Source organism: Nerophis ophidion, linkage group LG03, assembly GCF_033978795.1.
Source record: "Nerophis ophidion isolate RoL-2023_Sa linkage group LG03, RoL_Noph_v1.0, whole genome shotgun sequence".
In the NCBI taxonomy this organism is placed as follows: Eukaryota; Metazoa; Chordata; class Actinopteri; order Syngnathiformes; family Syngnathidae; genus Nerophis; species Nerophis ophidion.
The window spans coordinates 17,357,067-17,378,743 of record NC_084613.1 but is presented as its reverse complement, the minus strand read 5'-3'; the positions used below and the strand labels follow the sequence as shown (position 1 = coordinate 17,378,743).

Below are 21,677 nucleotides of genomic sequence, written 5' to 3'. Positions count from 1 at the left end.
CGACTACTGTAACGTATTATTTTCGGGTCTCCCCATGTCTAGCATTAAAAGATTACAGTTGGTACAAAATGCGGCTGCTAGACTTTTGACAAGAACAAGAAAGTTTGATCACATTACGCCTGTACTGGCTCACCTGCACTGGCTTCCTGTGCACTTAAGATGTGACTTTAAGGTTTTACTACTTACGTATAAAATACTACACGGTCTGGCTCCATCTTATCTTGCCGATTGTATTGTACCGTATGTCCCGGCAAGAAATCTGCGTTCAAAGGACTCCGGCTTATTAGTGATTCCCAAAGCCCAAAAAAAGTCTGCGGGCTATAGAGCATTTTCCGTTCGGGCTCCAGTACTCTGGAATGCCCTCCCGGTAACAGTTCGAGATGCCACCTCAGTAGAAGCATTTAAGTCTCACCTTAAAACTCATTTGTATACTCTAGCCTTTAAATAGACTCCCTTTTTAGACCAGTTGATCTGCCGTTTCTTTTCTTTTTCTTCTATGTCCCACTCTCCCGTGTGGAGGGGGTCCGGTCCGATCCGGTGGCCATGTACTGCTCGCCTGTGTATCGGCTGGGGACATCTCTGCGCTGCTGGTCCGCCTACGCTTGGGATGGTTTCCTGCTGGCTCCGCTGTGAACGGGACTCTCGCTGCTGTGTCTTGGATCCTCTTTGGACTGGACTCTCGCGACTGTGTTGTATCCATTGTGGATTGAACTTTCACAGTATCATGTTGGACCCGCTCGACATCCATTGCTTTCCTCCTCTCTAAGGTTCTCATAGTCATCATTGTCACTGACGTCCCACTGGGTCATTATTGTCACCAATGTCCCACTGGGTGTGAGTTTTCCTTGCCCTTATGTGGGCCTACCGAGGATGTCGTGGTGGTTTGTGCAGCCCTTTGAGACACTAGTGATTTAGGGCTATATAAGTAAACATTGATTGATTGATTGATTGATATATATATATATATATATATATATATATATATATATATATATATATATATTTTTTTTTATATAATGAATGGATGTTTTAAAAAAAAAATATCCACAAAGTTCAGTGAGCAGTTTGTTATGTGTGACCATATGTGCTGACATTTTTTTGTGTTGGTTGGATTTGTTATTTATTTATTTTTGTAATATGACTAGGGAAGGTTGTTTGCATTGGGTAATATAACTAAATGTTGCACATGGTTCCACTCTGAGCAGGATTAAAGGTCGTTGAACTGACTTACTCACGTTATCTACTAGACGGTGAAGTGAAGTGAATTATATTTATATAGCGCTTTTTCTCTAGTGACTCAAAGCGCTTTACATAGTGAAACCCAATATCTAATTTTTACATTTAAACCAGTGTGGGTGGCAGTGGGAGCAGGTGGGTAAAGTGTCTTGCCCAAGGACACAACGGCAGGGACTAAGATGGTGGAAGCCGGGATCGAACCTGCAACCCTCAAGTTGCTGGCACGGCCGCTCTACCAACCGAGCTATACCGCGTGAAAAAGTGGCGGCAGCAAAATTGTCAGACTTTTAAAATGAAGTGTCTCGCGGGCCAAATTGTAGATGTTGCATTTGGTAGTTTGGCGACACCTGATCTATTCATTTATTGTCATAACCTCAGATCCAAGATACTGTACTTCAGACGAGAAGTTCCTTGTGCAGGGAACATGTCGCGAGTAGCTTGTTCAACTTGTTAGTTCCGCAAAGAAAAAAAAGGCCTTCTGGTTTACGTATAATGTGTGTAAAGATGTGATTAGCCTAGCCTGCTGCTCCGCTAACCACATTAGTGTTTGATCATGTGTCTGGTCATGGTTTCCAGACCGGAGCTTACGGGAACACGGCGTCTCTGTGGCCGACCCGGACATGGCCGACGTGTCCCTGAAGGTCCTGAAGAACCAGAGTGTGGTGGAAGGAGCACACACCGTCTACCTGGAGGTCCTCAACAGGGTACCAATACCAACACTGTTTTCATCCTGCTTACATTGTTTACGTTTCCCTCAACTCGTGTGTGTGAGATAGTAGCCCCGTGTCGTCAAAGATAGGAGAAGCAGACAAGAGCGTTCACTCTGTTTCTTTTCTTCCGCTAAAGAAAAAAGTTTCGGGGGGGTTTTCAGGAAAGTTTCAGGAAAAGTTTTAAGTTTAATAAGGAGCATGTGATTACATTTTGCGAGTGATCCGGTTCATTTCTACTGCTCGCGGCCCCGCCTACACCCACAGAGACAATGACAGTTAGTAACTGACAGGAGTGTTAACTCCGATTCTTTCATTCCACTACAGATAGTTTAAAATTGTATTGATTCAATTTGGAGGAAATATCAGAAATGAGATAAAGAACAAGTGATTACATTTTGGGGCTGATCCGGATCACCGTCTTGATTTATGACTTTTCACATAGGGCCTGGTCAAGGTCAACGCTCCCTTAGTGCTTTTCCAGTTTTGTTACAGTTTCATTTATTCTTTAACTTAATCTTTTTATTACTGTATTTTTTATGTACTTCTGTGGACAGTTTAACACGGTTAACTTGCCTGTTAACCTTTGAGTCTGCTTAATTTAAAACTACGTTAAGGTTAATAAGCGACTCTAAACAGACTCTAAACCCTTTAGTTGTTTTAACAGCTTCTGACCTAACCATAGATATAACCTTTTTATATATTTGTAATATTTTATGTTCTTTTTGGAAAAAAAACAAACAAAAAAAACTTACTTTATGATGGGTAAAAAAATTAGATGAGGTATTTATAATAGGTCAATAATTCGTAACAACACTAATTTTGATGCATTATAATTTTAGAAACAAAGTCAGTCTTTTTCCCAAAAACTCAACACTTGGTTATATATTATTTTTTTTAAACCTTTTAATGCTATTTTTTTTAAATGGAGATGTAGTTTTTTTTTTTTTCAAACCTAAAACCTAAACCTTAAATTTCTGATTAAATTTTTTTTTTTAAGTAAATGTAGTTTTTATATATTTTGTAATGTTTTTGTTTTTTAATTCTTTTTTTTATATAAAAAAGACAAAAAAAATGTACTATGAGAAAAACACATAATATGCAATATTGTTAAAAATAAATTGCAAAATGGAGTACTTTAGATGAGGCAATTACAGCCTTTAATGGGTCAATAATTCATAACAACACTGATTTTAATGCATTATTATTTTGGAACAATGACAAGTTTTTTTCTACAAAAACTCACTTCGTCATATATTTTTTATTATTTCAAAAATGTAGATTGTTTTAATATATTTGTAATGTTTTTTTATTTTAATGTTTTATGTTTTTTTTTTAAGGAAAAAAAAACTGTTTTGTCATAGGAAAAACACAAAATATGCAATATTTCCACAAACAACTTGCAAAGTGGAATACCTTAAATGAGGTAATTCCAGCCTTTAATAGGTCAATAATTCATAACAACACTGACTTAGATGCATTCTATTTCTCTGGAACAATGTCTTTTTTTTGTTTTCCTTTTTTTAAAAAAACTTTCAACGCTATGGATCCTTCAATAGCTTCAGACCTATCCACAAATATATATATATATATATATATATATATATATATATATATATATGCAATTTTTTTTAATGTTTTATGCTCTTTTTGTAAAAAAAAACTGAAAAAAACAAAAACATATGTATGAGAAAACCCCAAATATGCAGCCTTTAATTGGTCAATAATTCATAAAAACACTGACTTTGATGCATCTTTATTTTGGAACAATTCCCGTTTAGTTTTTTAGTTTTTTTTTTACCAAAAACTCACACTATCCCTCATTAGCTAAAAAAATGTAGTGAAAGAAAAACAGACAAACTCAAAATCGTGAAAGGTTCTATTTACAGTTGCTTATTTAGCAAGCTCAGCTTTAAGAAAATGTGGTTTATTAATATGATATAATATATAATACGATGGTGTGGAGGTACTGTCACTAAAGAAATGCTTGTTTCCCTCAGCCCTCAGATGAAAACGACATGCTGAGGGAATAAATGCATTTTTAGAAGTACATCACGCTTAGTCTATTAATATTGTCCGTGCCAATCCTCGCGCTATATTTAGTGGTTTCTAATTATATTCTGGCTGTGGCACTCATGCAGTGACTTTGAAGAGCCTCACATGGATAGCAAGGCTCTTTATACCGCAACAAAAGAATGACACATATTGTTGTGTATCATTTTCTAGTGTGACAGAAACTAATTGAGAACCACTGACCTAGTTCATCAGGTGTCCGAACATCCAGATGTGCGGCTTGAAAGTTCTCGCCTCCCTGGCGGACTGCTCCGGCGCTGTGGACTTGCTTTGCCAGCAGGGGGCGATTGATACGGCGCTCCACACGCTGCAGATGTTCCCACAGGAACGAGGTGAGACCCTCTTCCCCAGACCTGCGTAAAAACGAGTCCTCTTGACGAGTCTCTCTCCCCGCCAGAGATCCACTTCTGGGGCCTGACCTTGCTCAGCTACCTGGTGGCCAAGAAGAAGCTGTCCAGGATGATCGTTCCGGTCCTTGCCTCGGTCTTGGTCACCTCGCTGGGCCAGCACAGGGAGGATTATGACTTACTGCTGAAGGTGGACACATAACCTCAAACATCATTACTTCAAAGTTTGAATAGTTTCCGTCTCTTTTTCAAGGCCTACTGAAATGAGATGTTCTTATTTAAACGGGGATAGCAGGTCCATTCTATGTATCATACTTGATCATTTCGCGATATTGCCATATTTTTGCTGAAAGGATTTAGTAGAGAACATCGACGATGAAGTTCGCAACTTTTGGTCGCTAATAAAAAAGCCTTGCCTTTACCGGAAGTAGCAGACGATGTGCGCGTGACGTTACTGGTTGTAGGGCTCCTCACATCCTCACAATCATAGCCAGCAGCAGCTAGAGCTATTCGGATTGAAAAAGCGACAATTTCCCCATTAATTTGAGCGAGGATGAAAGATTGGTGGATGAGGAAATTTAGAGTGAAGGACCAGAAAAAAAAGGACGATTGCGATTCCGAACGATGCAGATGTTTTTAGACACATTTACTAGGATAATTAGTAGAGAACATCGATGATAAAGTTCACAACTTTTGGTGGTGATAAAAAAGCCTTGCCTGTACCGGAAGTAGCAGACGATTACGTCACAAGGGTGAGGGCTCCTCACGTCCTCACATTGTTTATAATGGGAGCCTCCAGCAGCAAGAGCTATTCGGACCGAGAAAACGACAATTTCTCCATTAATTTGAGGGAGGATGAAAGATTTGTGAATGGTGATATTGATAGCGAAGGTCTAGAAAAAAAAAGAAAAGAAAAAAAAAAGTAAAAAAAAAAAAAAGGGCGATTGCATTGGGACGGATTCAGATGTTTTAAGACACATTTACTAGGATAATTCTGGGAAATCCCTTATCTTTCTATTGTGTTGCTAGTGTTTTAGTGAGATTAAATAGTCCCTGATAGTCGGAGGAGTGTGTCCACGGGTGTCTTGAGGCTAGTCTCTGAGGGAAGTCGAAGGCAGCTGCATGGACGGCACAAGCTCAGCTGATCTCCGGTAAGAGGCAACTTTTTACCCCAATTTCTCAGCGAAACCTTCCGGTTGACAAGTGGTCGGGAACCATGTTCGCTTGACCGTTATGATCCATAGTAAAGCTTCACCTCCGGGAATTTTAAACAAGGAAACACCGTGTTTGTGTGGCTAACGGCTAAAGCTTCCCAACTCCATCTTTTTACCTTGACTTCATTCATTATTATTTGAACAAATTGCAAAAGATTCAGCAACACAGATGTCCGGAATAGTGTTTAATTGCGCGATGAAAAGAGACGACTTTTAGCCGCAAATGGTGCTGCGCTAATATGTCCCCTGGAACCCGCGACGTCACGCGCAGGCGTCATCATTCCGCAACGTTTTCAACAAGAAACTCCGTGGGAAATTTAAAATTGCAATTTAGTAAACTAAACCGGCCGTATTGGCATTTGTTGCAATGTTAATATTTCATCATTGATATATCAAACTGCGTGGTCGTTAGTGGTGGGTTTCAGTAGGCCTTTAAGCCCAATGGCCCGATCTACGAAAGGTGTGCGTCTGCTAAAACACAGAGCGCATGCAAAGCTGATTCGCTAAACCAGGGGTCGGCAACCCGCGGCTCTGTAGCCGCATGCGGCTCTTTAGCGCCGCCCTAGTGGCTCTCTGGAGCTTTTTCAAAAATATATGAAAAATGGAAATGATGAGGGGAAAAAACATATTTTTTGTTTTAATGTGGTTTCTGTAGGTGGACAAACATGACACAAACCTCCCTAATTGCTATAAAGCACACTGTTTATATTAAACATGCTTCATTGATTCGAGTATTTGGCGAGCGCTGTTTTGTCCTACTAATTTTGGCAGTCCTTGAACTCACCTTAGTTTGTTTACATGTATAACTTTCTAAGACGTGTTTTATGGCACTTCTTTTTCCGTCTCATTTTGTCCACTAAACTTATAACGTTGTGCATGAATGCACAAAGGTGAGTTTTGTTGATGTTATTGACTTATGTGGAGTGCTAATCAGACATATTTGGTAACTGCATGACTGCAAGCTAATCGATGCTAACATGCTATTTAGGCTAGCTGTATGTACATATTGCATCATTATGCCTCATTTGTAGCTATATTTGAGTTCATTTAGTTTCCTTTAAGTCCTCATAATTCAATTTATATCTCATGACAAACTATTTGTATGTAATTTGACTTTGAATTTTTTGCGGCACCAGACAGATTTGTTTTTGTATTTTTGGTCCAATATGGCCCCTTAAACATTTTGGGTTGCTGACCCCTGCACTAAACTGATGAGCAGTTCGTTCGCAATCATTATGAAAGACATGACGACATCTTCATAAGCATTCTAATTCGTAAATAAAAGCTTAGCCACTCTTGCGCCCATAAAACCCAATAAAAAAAAATCCAAAAAGTACACAAAAAATACTCTATTTAAGTGTGGTGACTTGAATATTAACAAGTATTAGTGATGTTATTATAAGTGCTTACGCAGACAGATTATTTATAGCTTCGACGTGATCATCATCGACTGTTCTGCCGCTTCCTCGCTCGTCAAACTTCATTCTAGATCATAAATCATGCCTCTCACCTGGAGAGTAGAAGTCTGAGTAGGTATTGCGACAAATTGGTACACTTTGGCAGCCAATTTAGAGCCGGAAATGGAAGGAACGACACAAAAATATGCTTGGTACCACACCTCTTTTCTTGGCTAGGATTATGAGTATTTCTTCATTTAAATGGGGAATACATGAACACCCTAGCAGTCGGCATCCTAATGACAGCAGACATTGTACAGTAAGTCATGTTTTAGTATGTTTGTTGTCTCTCATGAAGTCTGCAGTGAGTAATAATTAGAGATGTCCGATAATGGCTTTTTTGCTGATATCTGATATTCCGATATTGTTCAACTCTTAATTACCGATTCCGATGTCAACCCATACCGATATATACAGTCGTGGAATTAACACATTATAATGCTTAATTTTGTTGTGATGCCTCGCTGGATGCATTAAACAATGTAACAAAGTTTTCCAAAATAAATCAACTCAAGATATGGAAAAAAATGCCAACATGGCACTGGCATATTTATTATTGAAGTCACAAAGTGCATTATTTTTTTAAACATGCCTCCAAACAGCAGCTTGGAATTTGGGACATGCTCTCCCTGAGAGAGCATGAGGAGGTTGAGGTGGGCGGGGTTGAGGTGGGGTTGGGGCGGTGGGGGGTGTATATTGTTGCATCCTGGAAGAGTTAGTGATGCAAGGGGCTCTGGGTATTTGTTCTGTTGTGTTTATGTTGAGTTACGGTGTGGATGTTCTCCAGAAATGTGTTTGTCATTCTTGTTTGGTGTGGGTTCACAGTGTGGCGCATATTTGTAACAGTGTTAAAGTTGTTTATACGGCCACCCTCAGTGTGACCTGTATGGTTGTTGACCAAGTATGCATTGCATTCACTTGTGTGTCTAAAAAGCCGTAGATATCATGTGATTAAGGCACGCTCCAATATTATTGTCTGGGTGGAAATCGGGAGAAATTCAGGAGAATGGTTGCCCCAGGAGATTTTCGGGAGGGTCACTGAAATTCGGGAGTCTCCTGGGAAAATCGGGAGGGTTGGCAAGTATGACTTGGAGACGCTACTGCTCTGTACTCCCTACTCTCCCTACGTCCGTGTACCACGCCGTACAGCGGCGTTTTAAAACCGATACCGATGATTTCCGATATTACATTTTAAAGCAGGGGTCTCAAACTCAATTTGCCTGGGGGCCACTGGATGCAGAGTCTGGGTGAGGCTGGGCCGCAAGAAAAGATTTCTTAAAAAAAATATTTTTAAATGTCTTTATTTTTTTTTTCAACACAAAAAAAAATCAAAATATAAATGAACAAAATGAGAATCAAGAAATGTGAGGCAATGCAAATTAAATAATAAAAAAAACTAATAACGGTTTGAATTGGTTCAGTTTATCAGGGACCGTTATTACTGACGGACAGGTGTCGCGGTGTGACTGCAGCCAGGCACGTAAGAAAACCCTCGTCTCCATGGCAACGTCTCTGTCGCTTTCACTCATTTGTTGCTTTTCCACTAACGCAGGGGTAGGCAACCCAGAACGTTGAAAGAGCCATTTTGGACCCAAATAAGACAACGCTGTCAAGCGCCATTCATATAAAACCGGCGGGCCGCGCTAACATTATACATACATATTAAGGTGGGGGCCGCAAAATAACATCTTGCGGCCCACGGGCCGCGTGTCCGTTTTAAAGCATTTATTGGCCGATAATATCGGCAGTCGGATATTATCGGACATCTCTAGTAATAATCAGTGATGTTGTTGGAAAAAAGCAAACGTGATGCGTTTTTGAAATGATGCTTAAAATGATCAAAATATGCACCTGGGGATAGGTTAATTGGCAACACTAAATTGGCCCTAGTGTGTGAATGTGAGTGTGAATGTTGTCTGTCTATCTGTGTTGGCCCTGTGATGAGGTGGCGACTTGTCCAGGGTGTACCCCGCCTTCCGCCCGATTGTAGCTGAGATAGGCGCCAGCACCTCCCGCGACCCTAAAAGGGAATAAGTGGTAGAAAATGGATGGATGGATGTAAATATTAAATATTATTATGAATGTTACTGCATTACATATATACTTACGTCATGGAAATGAAACCTTAATGGAGGTGTTTGGATCTTTTTTAAGGGCAAGCAATTATTATCATGTACTGTTAGCATGCTAGCTTTTTTAGCTCATTTTGCTCATGATTTTTGTTATTTGACGCTATCTGGCCAGCTTTCTAAGAGCTTTGGCTCTTTAGCATTTACATGAAATGTCTGCCGAAATTGCATTCTCTAAAAAAAAAAATCTACATACCGTGTTTTTTGGACTATAAGTCGCAGTTTTTTTCATAGTTTGGCGGAGGGTGCGACATATATTCTGGAGCGACTTATGTGTGAAATTATTTACGCATTACCGTGAAATATCCCAAAATATAATTTATCTAATTCGCGGAAGAGACAAAGAAAATGTCAGCAATCGTTACATACACGTCAACCAATAAGAATTTGGCGGGGGAGGTTCATGGCAGAAGTGCATTGTGGGTCCATCCATCCATCCATTTCCTACCGCTTATTCCCTTTGGGGTCGGGGGGGGGGGGGGGGGGGGGGGGCGCTGGTGCCTATCTCAGCTACAATCGGGCGGAAGGCGGGGTCATGGAATGCTAACTGCTATATGTTATATGCTACTGCCGTAGCTATTATGATGGATCATTTCATCGTTGGCAGTAATTTATAAAAACTGAGAAGGGCTGAACAAAAATGGCACCGAAAAGGAAATCATGTACTGCAGCTTACAAGCTGGACGTAGTGAAATATGCTGCAGAAAACGACAAGAGGCAGCGGCGCATATCTTTGGAGTTGGCAGAGTTGTTTAGAAGCGAGGAAGAAGATTTCATGGGATTTACCGATTAGGAGTGACAGACTGTTTGGTAAACGTATAGCATGTTCTATATGTTATAGTTATTTGAATGACTCTTACCATAATATGTTACGTTAACATACCAGGCACCTTCTCCGTTGGTTATTTATGCGTCATATAACGTACACTTGTTCAGACCGTTGTTCACTATTCTTTATTTATTTTAAATTGCCTTTCAAATGTCTATTCTTGGTGTTGGATTTTATCAAATAAATTTCCCCCAAAAATGCGACTTGTACTCCAGTGCGACTTATATATATTTTTCCTTCTTTATTATGCATTTTCGGCCGGTGCGACGTATACTCCGGAGCGACTTATAATCCGAAAAATACGGTATTTTACTGGTTTTGAAGGTGAAAACGACCCGAATGGCCCCGGCATCCTTTGAAATGTCATTCTGGGGGTTTCAGAGGAACAAGTTTAGGCCCCTCTGTTCTCGGCTTGTTCGTGTTCTTCTTGCTGTGAGGCGGTATCGCTAACCACGCCGACGCCTGCAGTGTTTCCAGGTGGCTTTGAGGATGCTGGACGCCTGCTCAGGGGCGGCCATTGAGCTTCAGAGAGAAGACTTTGACAGGCAAATCTTCCAACACCTCCGAGAGTCCGATACCTCCGACCACAGCAGGAACACGGTATGGAGGGGGGGGGACCTCCAACATCTCTATGCATGAATCCGAGCGGGGGTTTCGGACGCTGAAATCCACCCTCTATGCCCTCAGCTGCGTAGGTCCGTGTGCTTGGCTCTGTCCAGGATGTGCTCCAACCCCGAGCTGCACTACCGCATGCTGGAGAAGGCGTGCGAGGACGGCGACACAGTGATGGCCGAGTGTCTTATCGAGCTCGGTGCCGACGTCAATAAGAAGACCAAAGCCGAGTCTCTCATCTATCAGGTTTGGAGCGCAGGGAAGAAATTGTTTCAAGGCATTGGCAACGTCGCTGTGTTTCTTAGGTGTGTGAGAAAGGAGGACCTCTGGAGCTGGTGGAGCTTCTGCTCAGTCAGGGCGCCCACGAACAGCACCTCCGCCGGGCTCTGGCGGTGACCGTGAAGCGAGGTGACGGGCCGACAGTCATCCGGCTGCTGGCCCGCCTGGGCCTGGACCTCAACAACAACGCCCTGTGCCTCGGGGGCTTCCGCCTGGGCCGCCTGGACGCCTCCTGGCTCAGCCCCTTGCTGGCCGAGCACGGCAGAGCGCACAGTCCGCGTCACAGCAACAGTGAGGAACATCTTGCGTTCAACAAACCACAGGACAAAACCAGTTCCACCGTTGTTGGCCCCCTAGGTCGAGGAGCCAGTTTGGCCCGGTACATCCACTCGTTACAGCGCTCCAAGACCTCGGGCGGTCCTCTCCGGTTTCTGGGTGAACCCTGCCTGACGTCTGGCTACATTTCGGACGAGAGCGACGACTCCAGCTTCAGCTTCGTCTCATTGGATGAAGGCCTCTTCCTCGACGAAATGGAGAGTGATGGTAGGCGTCGTTTTAGGGAACAGACGCTGCAAAGTAAGGTGACTAGCTTCTTCCAAGTCTTCTTTTCTTATTTAGGAAGCGACTCGCTGACGGGGACGCACCTAAATAACTCGACGGAGGAGCTGAGGGGAGGTTCCTTCAAAAGGAAGCAGGGACGTCGCAGACATGCCAGTGCAGAGGTACCTCCTATTGCTCTCTCTTTTTGTCATGATCCGTGGTCCGGATCACATTTTTGTAATGTTCTGTTTGTTTTGGACTTCCTTAGCTCCTGTTTTTTGCACTTCTGGGTTTGTTTTGGTTACCATTGGATACTAATTGATTTCACCTGCCTCTGATTAGTGTTTGGCACGTTCACCTGCTGCCGAGCATTAGTTCACGTTGCTCGCCACACATGGTCTGCCGTCATTGTTTGCTTCATGCCTTGTCTCCGTAAGATTTGTTTGTTTCATTCCACAGTTTCGTGAGTATTCCTTGTCCATAGTCTATGCTAAGTGTTAGCTTTAGCTCCAAGTGCGATCAGCGCGTTGTGCCTTGGCCTTGTGTTCCGTTTTTTTTTTTGTGATACTTTGGTAATTTTGAGGATTAAATCATGTTTTTACTTGCACGCTTTGTCCGGAGTGGTCCGTCTGCATTTCGGAAGAACGAACCCCGCAGACAGCTGCGAAAACCCCGTCGTGACACTTTTCTGTTTAAGACGGGGAAAAAAACCTGAAGCAACCTAAGCATATATGAGCACATATTACGAACCACAAAGCTCGAGTACTGCAACGGGGAGGCCATCCCGCTTCGAAGCTGCAGCCACCAGGGGCGCTGCTCCATTGCCCATTGTACTGTGGGGTTGAAGAAGCGAAGGGTTGGGGTGGATATGGGGTATTAGTTCATGGGTGCGTTTGTCCATAACCTGGAAGTTGCTCCGTTTGGCGCCACGGAACAGAGTCAAACCACCCGAGGTGTCCTTGAAGGAGGTATTTAAAAAAATTATATTGCTGCATTGGTCTCACTGGGGTCTTTACAGCATGACCTTGCTGAGGCATTTCTCTCCTTTATCTCTCCTGCTTGTTTCTTGGTTTTCTCTTAACTACTGCTCTCTGAAATCTGAACAATGGAATTGATCAACCGGCCTCTCAACACAATTGACAAAATCTCAGGCTTGGGGGAACCTGCCTGTCTTGACGGATCGGTTGTTGCCTGACACGCGGCCGAGTCACGGGAGAAGGGGAGTTCCGCGTGCCTGGCAACCATTTCAGTCGAGGACGTTGAAGATATCTACCGTTTGGGAACCATGGTAGCCGGACATCTGCTGATTGGAGTAAGCGTTGCCATGTATCCACAAATGGGAAGATGCTAGCAGACGTTCAAAGTACGCTAAAGCTGCCACAAATTATTGGAAGCTGCGAGCAGAACTGTGGGTTTTCAGACCTTTGTGATTTTGGACTATATTGCAAATTTAACAACATTTTGGAGACGCCGGCTGCGTGGATGGTGAAAGTGATAAATTTGAGGACCAGAAATAGACAATTAAGAGTAAAAGTTGACTTTTTTTTCGCTCGTTCAAACAAAAAAATTCTAATCTGGATCGTTTTCCCGGGCTGCGAGCAATGTGGCAAGGTCATTACTTCGAGACTCTCCCAAAGGACAGTGCAGTGAAGAAGCAACAGACTCCTTCTCTGTGTCTTATAGACACACACCTGTTGTTGTTTATTCTTGTTGGACTGACTGGCTGCGCTATCGCCTTTGCGAAAGCACCAAAGTCGTGGAACAGAGACACTCCTTCGACGCTTCACCCCAGGTGGTATGATGGAACACGGAGCAGCGCCCCGTAGTTGCGAATCATCACCGTTCCTGTTCTGTTTACCTGTACAATGTTCGTCTAAGCTTGAATGGGTTTGTGGTGAAAAGGGAATGTTGTTGTACTTGTGCAATGTCAATAAAGAGCATACCATATCATACCAGGGAGCTAAATTGTTATAAAGATTGTTTATGTTTGGGCGAGCAGACGCAATCCAATAGATAGTCTACTTTAGTTGTTGGAATTTCACCTTGCACAGCAGAAAGCTTTTCCAGACGTTATCCAGTTTGCAATTTAGTTCAGAAGCCACAAAAGTCAGAGTGCCTACAGCTTTGCCCATCCTTCAATCATCTGTGACCGTTCTGGGGTACATTGAACGGCTACCAGCATCTTCCGAATTTGTTGATACACCAAGCTTACGCTTGCTCCAATCAGCAGATTCCCTCGACTGAAAGAATCGCCAGGTCCACAACCCTCCACTTCTCCCTAGAGTTTATAGTGTGTACAGCAACAAATGTTTTGTCAGGAGAGGCAGGTTCCACCGAACCTGAGCGTCGCGTCCAGAAGATCTTGTCAATTTTTTTGATCAATCCCATTGTTTAGATTTTGGAGAGCAGTTCAAAAAGACGCTCCAAGAAAGATACAACAAGACAAAGAAGCAAAAGCAAGAGAGATAAGGAACAGGGAAGGCAAGTATCCGCCTTCGTTGAGAGCCAGAGTGAAAAGAAATGTCCAAAATGGGATAAGGAACAACTGATTAGATTTTGGGCCCAATCAGGGACGTTACCATGAATTGATTAACGTGGATCCGACTTAAACAAGTTGAAAACCTTATTCGGGTGATACCATTTAGTGGTCAACTGTACGGAATACAGTATGTACTGAACTGTGCAATCTACTAATAAAAGTATCAGTCAATCAAAAGTCTTACAAGAACTCACAATCCAGCTTGATTCGGATTCTTAGAGTATTGATTCAATTTAGAATCGATTCTTGATTCAACACGATTGAAAACAATTATCCCAATCTAATATTTTTTATACAAGTTGTATTAAAACTTTTTCAAAACAAGTTATGCTGTAAAAAAAAAAGTTTACAGTAAAGTTCTGCCGAAAAAGCTATTTGGTTTTTACTAAAAAATGTAAGGCCGTTGTTTTCATAGCGGATTATTGTATGTGAAAAAGATGGTACCACTCTTTACAAAAAAACTCTGGTAACTTAGCTGTCAGTTGTTTTTATTTTACCATAATACCTACTGACTTTTTTTTTTTTACAGATTACAAAAGCTCTTCCTTAGGCTGCTGATATATACAAACAGCAAATAAGCATGGAGATGGCCGAAAAATAAAATTTTAATTCATTTTTTGATTGATTTCGAGGTGAATCGATTTTTTCATCACCCCTGTAATTATTATTTTTTTTTAAAGTATTTTCTTTAGTTGTTGTTTTGTTTTTTTGTTATTCTGCTGTACATTTTATGCTTTATCATCAGGTATTTATCAATCACTACCCGCTTACTGGAAATGTGATGTGGCATCTGCAAAAAAAAAGGATTTTTGAAGATAAAAAGCGCCAAAAGTTTAGAGTTTCTCCACAAATAAAAAGTAAAAAAAGTTTCTGAAAGTTTGCCAGCACGTGAATGCTTAATTGCGAAAATCAAGAGTGCTGGAAAAAATCTATTCACATTCAAAACACTGTTCTTGTTTATGATGATTCTTTTATTTTACTTTTATTAACCTTTTTGTCCAGCATTAATAACATAAAATCGAATTTTAAAAAGAGGGATTTTATATATATTTATATATATATATATATACATATAAAATCCCTCTTTTTAAAATATATATATATGTATATGTGTATATATATATATATATATATATATATATATATATATATATATATATATATATATATATGTGTGTATATATAAGTATGTGTATATATTTATGTTTATGTATGTATATATGTATACGTAAATATATGTATATCTTTATAAATGTAGTTTATGTGTGTATCTATATATTTATAAGCATATGTGTATATGTATGTTTATACATGTACTGTATGTGTGTATCTATATATTTATAAGTACATATGTATGTATATATATACATTTATATGTATATTTATATATATGTGTGTTTGTATGTATGTATGTGTATATATTTATGTTCATATATACTGTATACGTATGTGTATATATTTATGTTTATGTATGTACAGTATATATGTATTTATATATGTATATGTATACGTGAATATATGTATATCTTTATATGTGTACTGTACGTGTGTATCTATATATTTACAAGCATATATGTATGTGTAAACATATGTATATGTTTATATATGTACTGTGTGTATCTATATATATATTTATAAGTACATATGTCTATGTATACATGTATATGTATATATATATATATATACACTTAAGTATATACATACATGTATTTCTATACGTATGTACTGTATATTATTATAAATAATATACAGTAACTGTATCGTATTATAAATACTATGGTGTTTTAAGTTTTTTTTATAATACCCACAAAGTTCACTGTTGTGTTATTTGTGACCATGTGTGTTGATTTTTTTGTGTCGGTAGCAGTTTTTGTTTTGCGACATGACTAGGAAAGGTTGTTTGGATAGTTTCGTAAAAGTAGTTGCTGTGCTGCACTACACACTTCACAGTAAAATTCATGGTCTATTATTACATTTCGTCACGTAATTCCCAAGATGGGCGCAAACTTTCAACAGCTAGATATTTGCAACTAAATTGGAAATAACTTGACTGGGCCAGATTCATTATTAAAGTCGTGACGTCTTGTGGATTAGACGGTATGGGGAAAGTAGCACCTTTAATGTGCAAGATGTATTTCAAGCCATATAACAAAAATGTATGACAAGTGGTCCTGAATCACCATGGACCGACTTAAAGGCCTACTGAAATGAGATTTTCTTATTTAAACGGGAATAGCAGGTCCATTTTATGTGTCATACTTGATCATTTCGTGATATTGCCATATTTTTGCTGAAAGGATTTGGTTGAGAACATCGACGATAAAGTTCGCAACTTTTGGTCGCTAATAGAAAAGCCTTGCCTTTACCGGAAGTATGTGCGCGTGACTTCACGAGTTGCAGGGCTCCACACATATTCACATTGTTTGTAATGGGAGCCACCAGCAGTAAGAGCAATTCGGACCGAGAAACGAACAATTTCCCTATTAATTTGAGCGAGGATGAAAGATTTGTGAATTAGGATATTGATAGTGAAGGACTAGAAAAAAAAAAAAACGACGGCTCCGGGCGGCGGCAGTGTGAGCGTTCCAGATCTAATTAGACACATTTACTAGGATAATTCTGGAAGATCCCTTCTCTGCTTATTGTTTTAATAGCGTTTTAGTGAGATTTTAAAGATTGTAAAGACATACCTCGAGGTCGGATGGCTGCGGTGAACACGCAGTGTCTCAGAGAGAAGCCGAGGAGCCAAGCTCACAGCTGCCTCTTTTGACAGCTTCTGCAGGACGACGAATAATCCACTGATTTCTCCGGTAAGATACATATCACAATTTCCCCATCCAAAAACATGCTGGTTGACGTAGAGAAAACATGTTCGCTTGACCGCTCTGTGTTAAAGCTTCACAACAAACAAAGAAACACCGGCTGTGTCTCGGTGCTAAAGACAGCTGCAATCCACCACTTTCCACCAACAGCATTGTTCTTTATAGTCTCCATTATTAAATGATCACATTGTAAAAGATTCAGCAACACAGATGTCCAAAATACTGTCTAATTATGCAATTAAAGTAGACGACTTTTAGCCGCTAGTGGTGCAGCGCTAATATTTCCTGACAGTCCGTGATGTCACGCGTACGCGTCATCATTCCGCGACGTTTTCAACAAGAAACTCGCGGGAAATTTAAAATTGCAATTTAGTAAACTAAAAAGGTCGGAATGGCATGTGTAGCAATGTTAATATTTCATCATTGATATATAAACTATCAGACTGCGTGGTCGGTAGTAGTGGGTTTCAATAGGCCTTTAAACAAGTTGAAAAACGTATTCGGGTGTTACTATTTAGTGGTCAATCATACGGAATATGTACTGTACTGTGCAATCTACTAATAAAAGTCTCAATCAATTAATCAATCAATCAATCGAATCGTCACCTCAAGAATGGGAATCGGATTAGTCACATCCCTATAGATGGTGCGTTTACGTTCTTCGTGTTTGACTGTGATCTTTTCTCTTCAGAGTGGTGTGACGGAGCGTGAGCACGCTGAGGCAGCACACCGGAGATGTAGAAGAAGCCAAAAAAGTAAATAAAATATCGGAATTATTTCTGTAAGAACCCGAGTCATAAGAGCTAAACTTTGTGGCCCCTTCAGCTTTGTGGTCTCCAGAGTGTTCGTCGGCGCCGCCCAAAGAGAAGGAGAGGATCCGCCTCCTGGACCTGTCGGGAAACGAGCTGGACTCCCTGTCCTGCCTGATGGACCATGGCTCGGTTCAACAGCATCTGGCTCACCTCCAAAGGCTGGACCTGAGCCACAACATCCTGTTGGAGTTCCCCGCTGCTCTTTGTCAGGTGTCAGACCCCGGACCAGCACCTTCCGGCACCCACAAATTGGCGTTAAACCCCACATGTTTGCCCGCCGCAGAGCTTGATCAGCCTGACCCAACTGGACCTGCAAGGGAACCAGCTGCAGTCAGTGCCGGCGGAGCTTCTGGCCCTGCCCGCGCTCGCCGCTCTCAACGTCTCGCGAAACTGCATCGGCCCGCATCTGGCCTTGGGGCCCGCCGTCACGTGTCCCTCGCTGCAGCGCCTCAACCTGTCCTTCAACAAGTTGACCAGCTTCCCCTGCGAGCTGGACGGGGCCACGGAGAACCTGGAGGATCTGCTCATGGAAGGGTAGGTCCTCCGGTCTTTAAAGGCGTACTGAAACCCAGTACTACCGACCATGCAATTTGTTAGTTTATATATCAATGATGAAATATTAACATTGCAACACATGCCAATACGGCCTTTTTAGTTTACTAAATTGCAATTTTAAATTTCCCGCGAAGTGTCGTGTTGAAAACGTCGCGGTATGATGACTCGTATGATGAGGCGTGCGTTTGACGTCTCGGGTTGTAGCGGACATTATTTTCCAGCCCGATCCAAGCTATAGGTAGTTTACTTTAATCGCAAAATTAAACAGTATTCTGGACATCTGTGTTGCTGAATCTTTTGCAATTTTTTCAATTAATAATGGAGGAGTCAAAGTAGAAAGATGGAGTTGGGAAGCTTTTAGCCTTTAGCCACACAAACACACAGTGTTTCCTTGTTTAAAATTCCCAAAGGTGAAGCTTTACTATGGATCAGAGCGGTCAAGCGAACATGGATCCCGACTACATGTCAACCGGCAGGTTTCGGTGAGAAAATTGTGGTAATAATCGCCTCTTACCGGAGATCAGCGGAGCTTCTGTCCTGCTGCAGCTTCGTGACTTTCCTCAGATACTCTGGTGTCAACACACCCGTGGCCACACCCCTCCGACTTCAAGGTACTATTTAACTCACTAAAACACTAGCAACACAATAGGCAGATAAGGGATTTCCCAGAATTATCCTAGTAAATGTGTCTAAAAACATCTGAATCGCTCAGAATCGCAATCGCCCTTTTTTTTTTCTGGTCCTTCACTCTAAATTTCCTCATCCACAAACTTTTCATCCTCGCTCAAATTAATGGGGAAATTTTCGCTTTCTCGGTCCGAATAGCTCTAGCTGCTGCTGGCTATGATTATAAACAATGTGAGGATGTGAGGAACCCTACAACCCGTGACGTCACGCGCACATCGTCTGCTACTTCCGGTAAAGGCAAGGCTTTTTTATTAGCGACCAAAAGTTGTGAACTTTATCGTCGATGTTTTCTACTAATCCTTTCAGCAAAAATATATAAATAATATATCGCGAAATGATGAAGTATGACACATAGAAATGGACCTGCCATCCCCGTTTGAATAAGAAAATCTCATTCCAGTAGGCCTTTAATAGACCCAGGATGGGCAAAACTTGTAGACACCGTCCTTGGTCGAATTTCAAACTTTTTCCACCAAAGGAATCGAAAAGTCAAAGTATGGGGCGGCCATTTTGAAATGTTTTTATTTTGTAAAAAAGCTTAAAAGAGATACTATTTATATATTTAAAGATATTTTGTGTCAGCTGTGTGTAATAATAACATGCATAGGGCGGGAGCACATTACACCAGTTTTAAAGTCAAAGTCGATTTTACGGTTGTATTATCAGAGGTGACAAAGTATATTATAATTGTTAGTATCAAAACGTTTGCTTTTTTTCTTACATTTTTAGAAGTTTTTTATGTTGCGTGCCCTTTCTGTAAGAATAGACGAATACAATTATTTTCTAGTGTGTCAAAAATCCTCCCGGTAAGAAAATATTAATGTTCAGTTGTACATTTAACAGTGTTTGTTAATGTTGTTGTTACTTTTCAAAAATCATTCAGGTTCCTTTACCATTCCTCCTTCCCCGTATTAAAGTTAAAAAGTCCCTTGAAGGAGTGTTGAGGAGGGCTAGAAAAATTGTCCACGGTGGAGGTAAAAGAAAAATACACCCTGAAAGGGGCAGGCAAAAAAAAAAAAAAAAAAAAATATATATATATATATATATAAATATATATTTTTTATTTTTATTTTTTATTATTATTATTATTTTTTTTAACAGGGGGCGAGGCTAAAGTCACTGGGGGTGGGGCAAAGGAACTGGCTTCAGGTCCCTAATCAATTGGCCGGAGTATACTGTTATGGTTTAAACAGGGAGGTGACGACAGACTGACACCAGGGGTCAGTAAGGTACAAATATTTATTATATATAGTCAATATATATATATATATATATATATATATATATATATATATATATATATATGGACACTAATACACCCCCATACCATATGCTGGCTTTTCAACTTTGCGCCTATAGCAGTCCAAATGGTTCTTTTTCTCTTTGTTCCGGAGGACACAACGTCCACAGTCTCCAAAAACAATTTGAAATGTGGACTCGTCAGACCCTAGAACACTTTTCCACTTTGCATCAGTCCGTCTTAGATGATCTCGGGCCCAGCGAAGCCGGCGGTGTTTCTGGGTGTTGTTGATAAATGGCTTCCGCCTTGTATAGTAGAGTTTTAACTTGCACTTACAGATGTGGCGACAAACTGTAATTACTGACAGTGATTTTCTGAAGTGTTCCTGAGCTCATGTGGTGATGTCCTTTACACACTGATGTCACTTTTTGATGAGGGATCCAAGGTCACAGGCTTTCAATATTGGTTTTCAGCCAGATTCTCTGAACCTTTTGATGATATTACGGAACGTAGATGGTGAAATCACTAAATTCCTTGCAATAGTTAATGTTGTTCTTAAACTGTTGGACGATTTTCTCACACATTTGTTCACAAAGTGGTGACCCTCGCCCCGTCCTTCTTTGTGCATGACTGAGCATTTCATGGAAGCTGCTTTTATATCCAATCATGGCACCCACCTGTTCCCAATTAGCCCGTTCACCTGTGGGGTGTTCCAAATAAGTGTTTGACGAGCATCCCTCGACTTTCTCAGTCTTTTTTGCCACTAGTGCCAGCTTTTTTGAAGCACGCTGCAGGCATCCAATTCCAAATGAGCTAACATTTGCAAAAAAATAACAACAGTTTACCAGTTTGAATGAATGTTCTCCCTCTGCTTTTCAGAAACAATATCGTCGAGCTCTGCGCGCCTCCGCGTCTCCTCCACATAAAACTGCTCGATGTGAGCAAGAACGCCGTGGCCATCGTTTCTCCGGACTTCCTGACCGGCTGCCCAAAGCTTGAATTACTCAATGCCTCCTCCAACAAAATCTGTGAGTGTTCCTTACATTTTTTTTGTTAATGCGGTGGACTCACAGGCCACTTTATTAGGAACACATACATTCTTTCGAGCAGGGGTGTCCAAACTGCGGCCTGTATCTACATTTTTTATGGCCCCGGGCACAATTGTCAGCATTCTAATATTATCATGCTAACTTTTCAGCTAATTTCGGATGTATTTACCACAGAGTGAAATATCTTCTTACTTCACGAATGATACCTGTTAGTATGTTAGCTATGTTTTTTAGCTAATTTTGTAGGTATACGCCTTTGTGTTAAATATTTTGTTACTTCACGAATGGTACCTGTTAGTATGATTGCTATATTTTAGCTAATTTTGTAGTTATACACTTCTGCGTTAAATACTTTACGTGACGAATGATGCCTGTTAGTATTGTAGCTTTCTTTTGCTAATTTTGTAGGCTTTAAACCTCAGCGTCAAATATTTTGTTACTTGACGAATGATACTTGTTAGTATGCTAGCTATGTTTTTTAGCTAATTTTGTAGGTATACACCTTTGCCTTAAATATTTTATTACTTCACGAATGATACCTGTTAGTATG

At 40.8% G+C, this 21,677-nt stretch overlaps 1 protein-coding gene across 2 annotated transcripts in view; it reads left to right on the top strand.

The window, feature by feature from the left end:
* The window catches only part of lrrk2 (leucine-rich repeat kinase 2), a 129,416-nt gene that overhangs the window by 48,229 nt on the left and 59,510 nt on the right, over positions 1-21,677 (top strand). For both annotated transcript variants that reach the window (XR_009806050.1, XM_061894436.1), the window contains exons 13-24: positions 1,813-1,940; positions 4,204-4,348; positions 4,414-4,553; positions 10,461-10,592; positions 10,680-10,850; positions 10,910-11,174; positions 11,241-11,426; positions 11,502-11,605; positions 17,476-17,539; positions 17,610-17,806; positions 17,880-18,130; positions 20,958-21,106. Coding sequence is in view for 1 of the 2 variants with exons in the window: in XM_061894436.1 (XP_061750420.1) it covers positions 1,813-1,940; positions 4,204-4,348; positions 4,414-4,553; positions 10,461-10,592; positions 10,680-10,850; positions 10,910-11,174; positions 11,241-11,426; positions 11,502-11,605; positions 17,476-17,539; positions 17,610-17,806; positions 17,880-18,130; positions 20,958-21,106 (1,932 nt within the window). In the remaining variant the exon portion in view is untranslated. The remainder of the gene's footprint in view (positions 1-1,812; positions 1,941-4,203; positions 4,349-4,413; positions 4,554-10,460; positions 10,593-10,679; positions 10,851-10,909; positions 11,175-11,240; positions 11,427-11,501; positions 11,606-17,475; positions 17,540-17,609; positions 17,807-17,879; positions 18,131-20,957; positions 21,107-21,677) is intronic.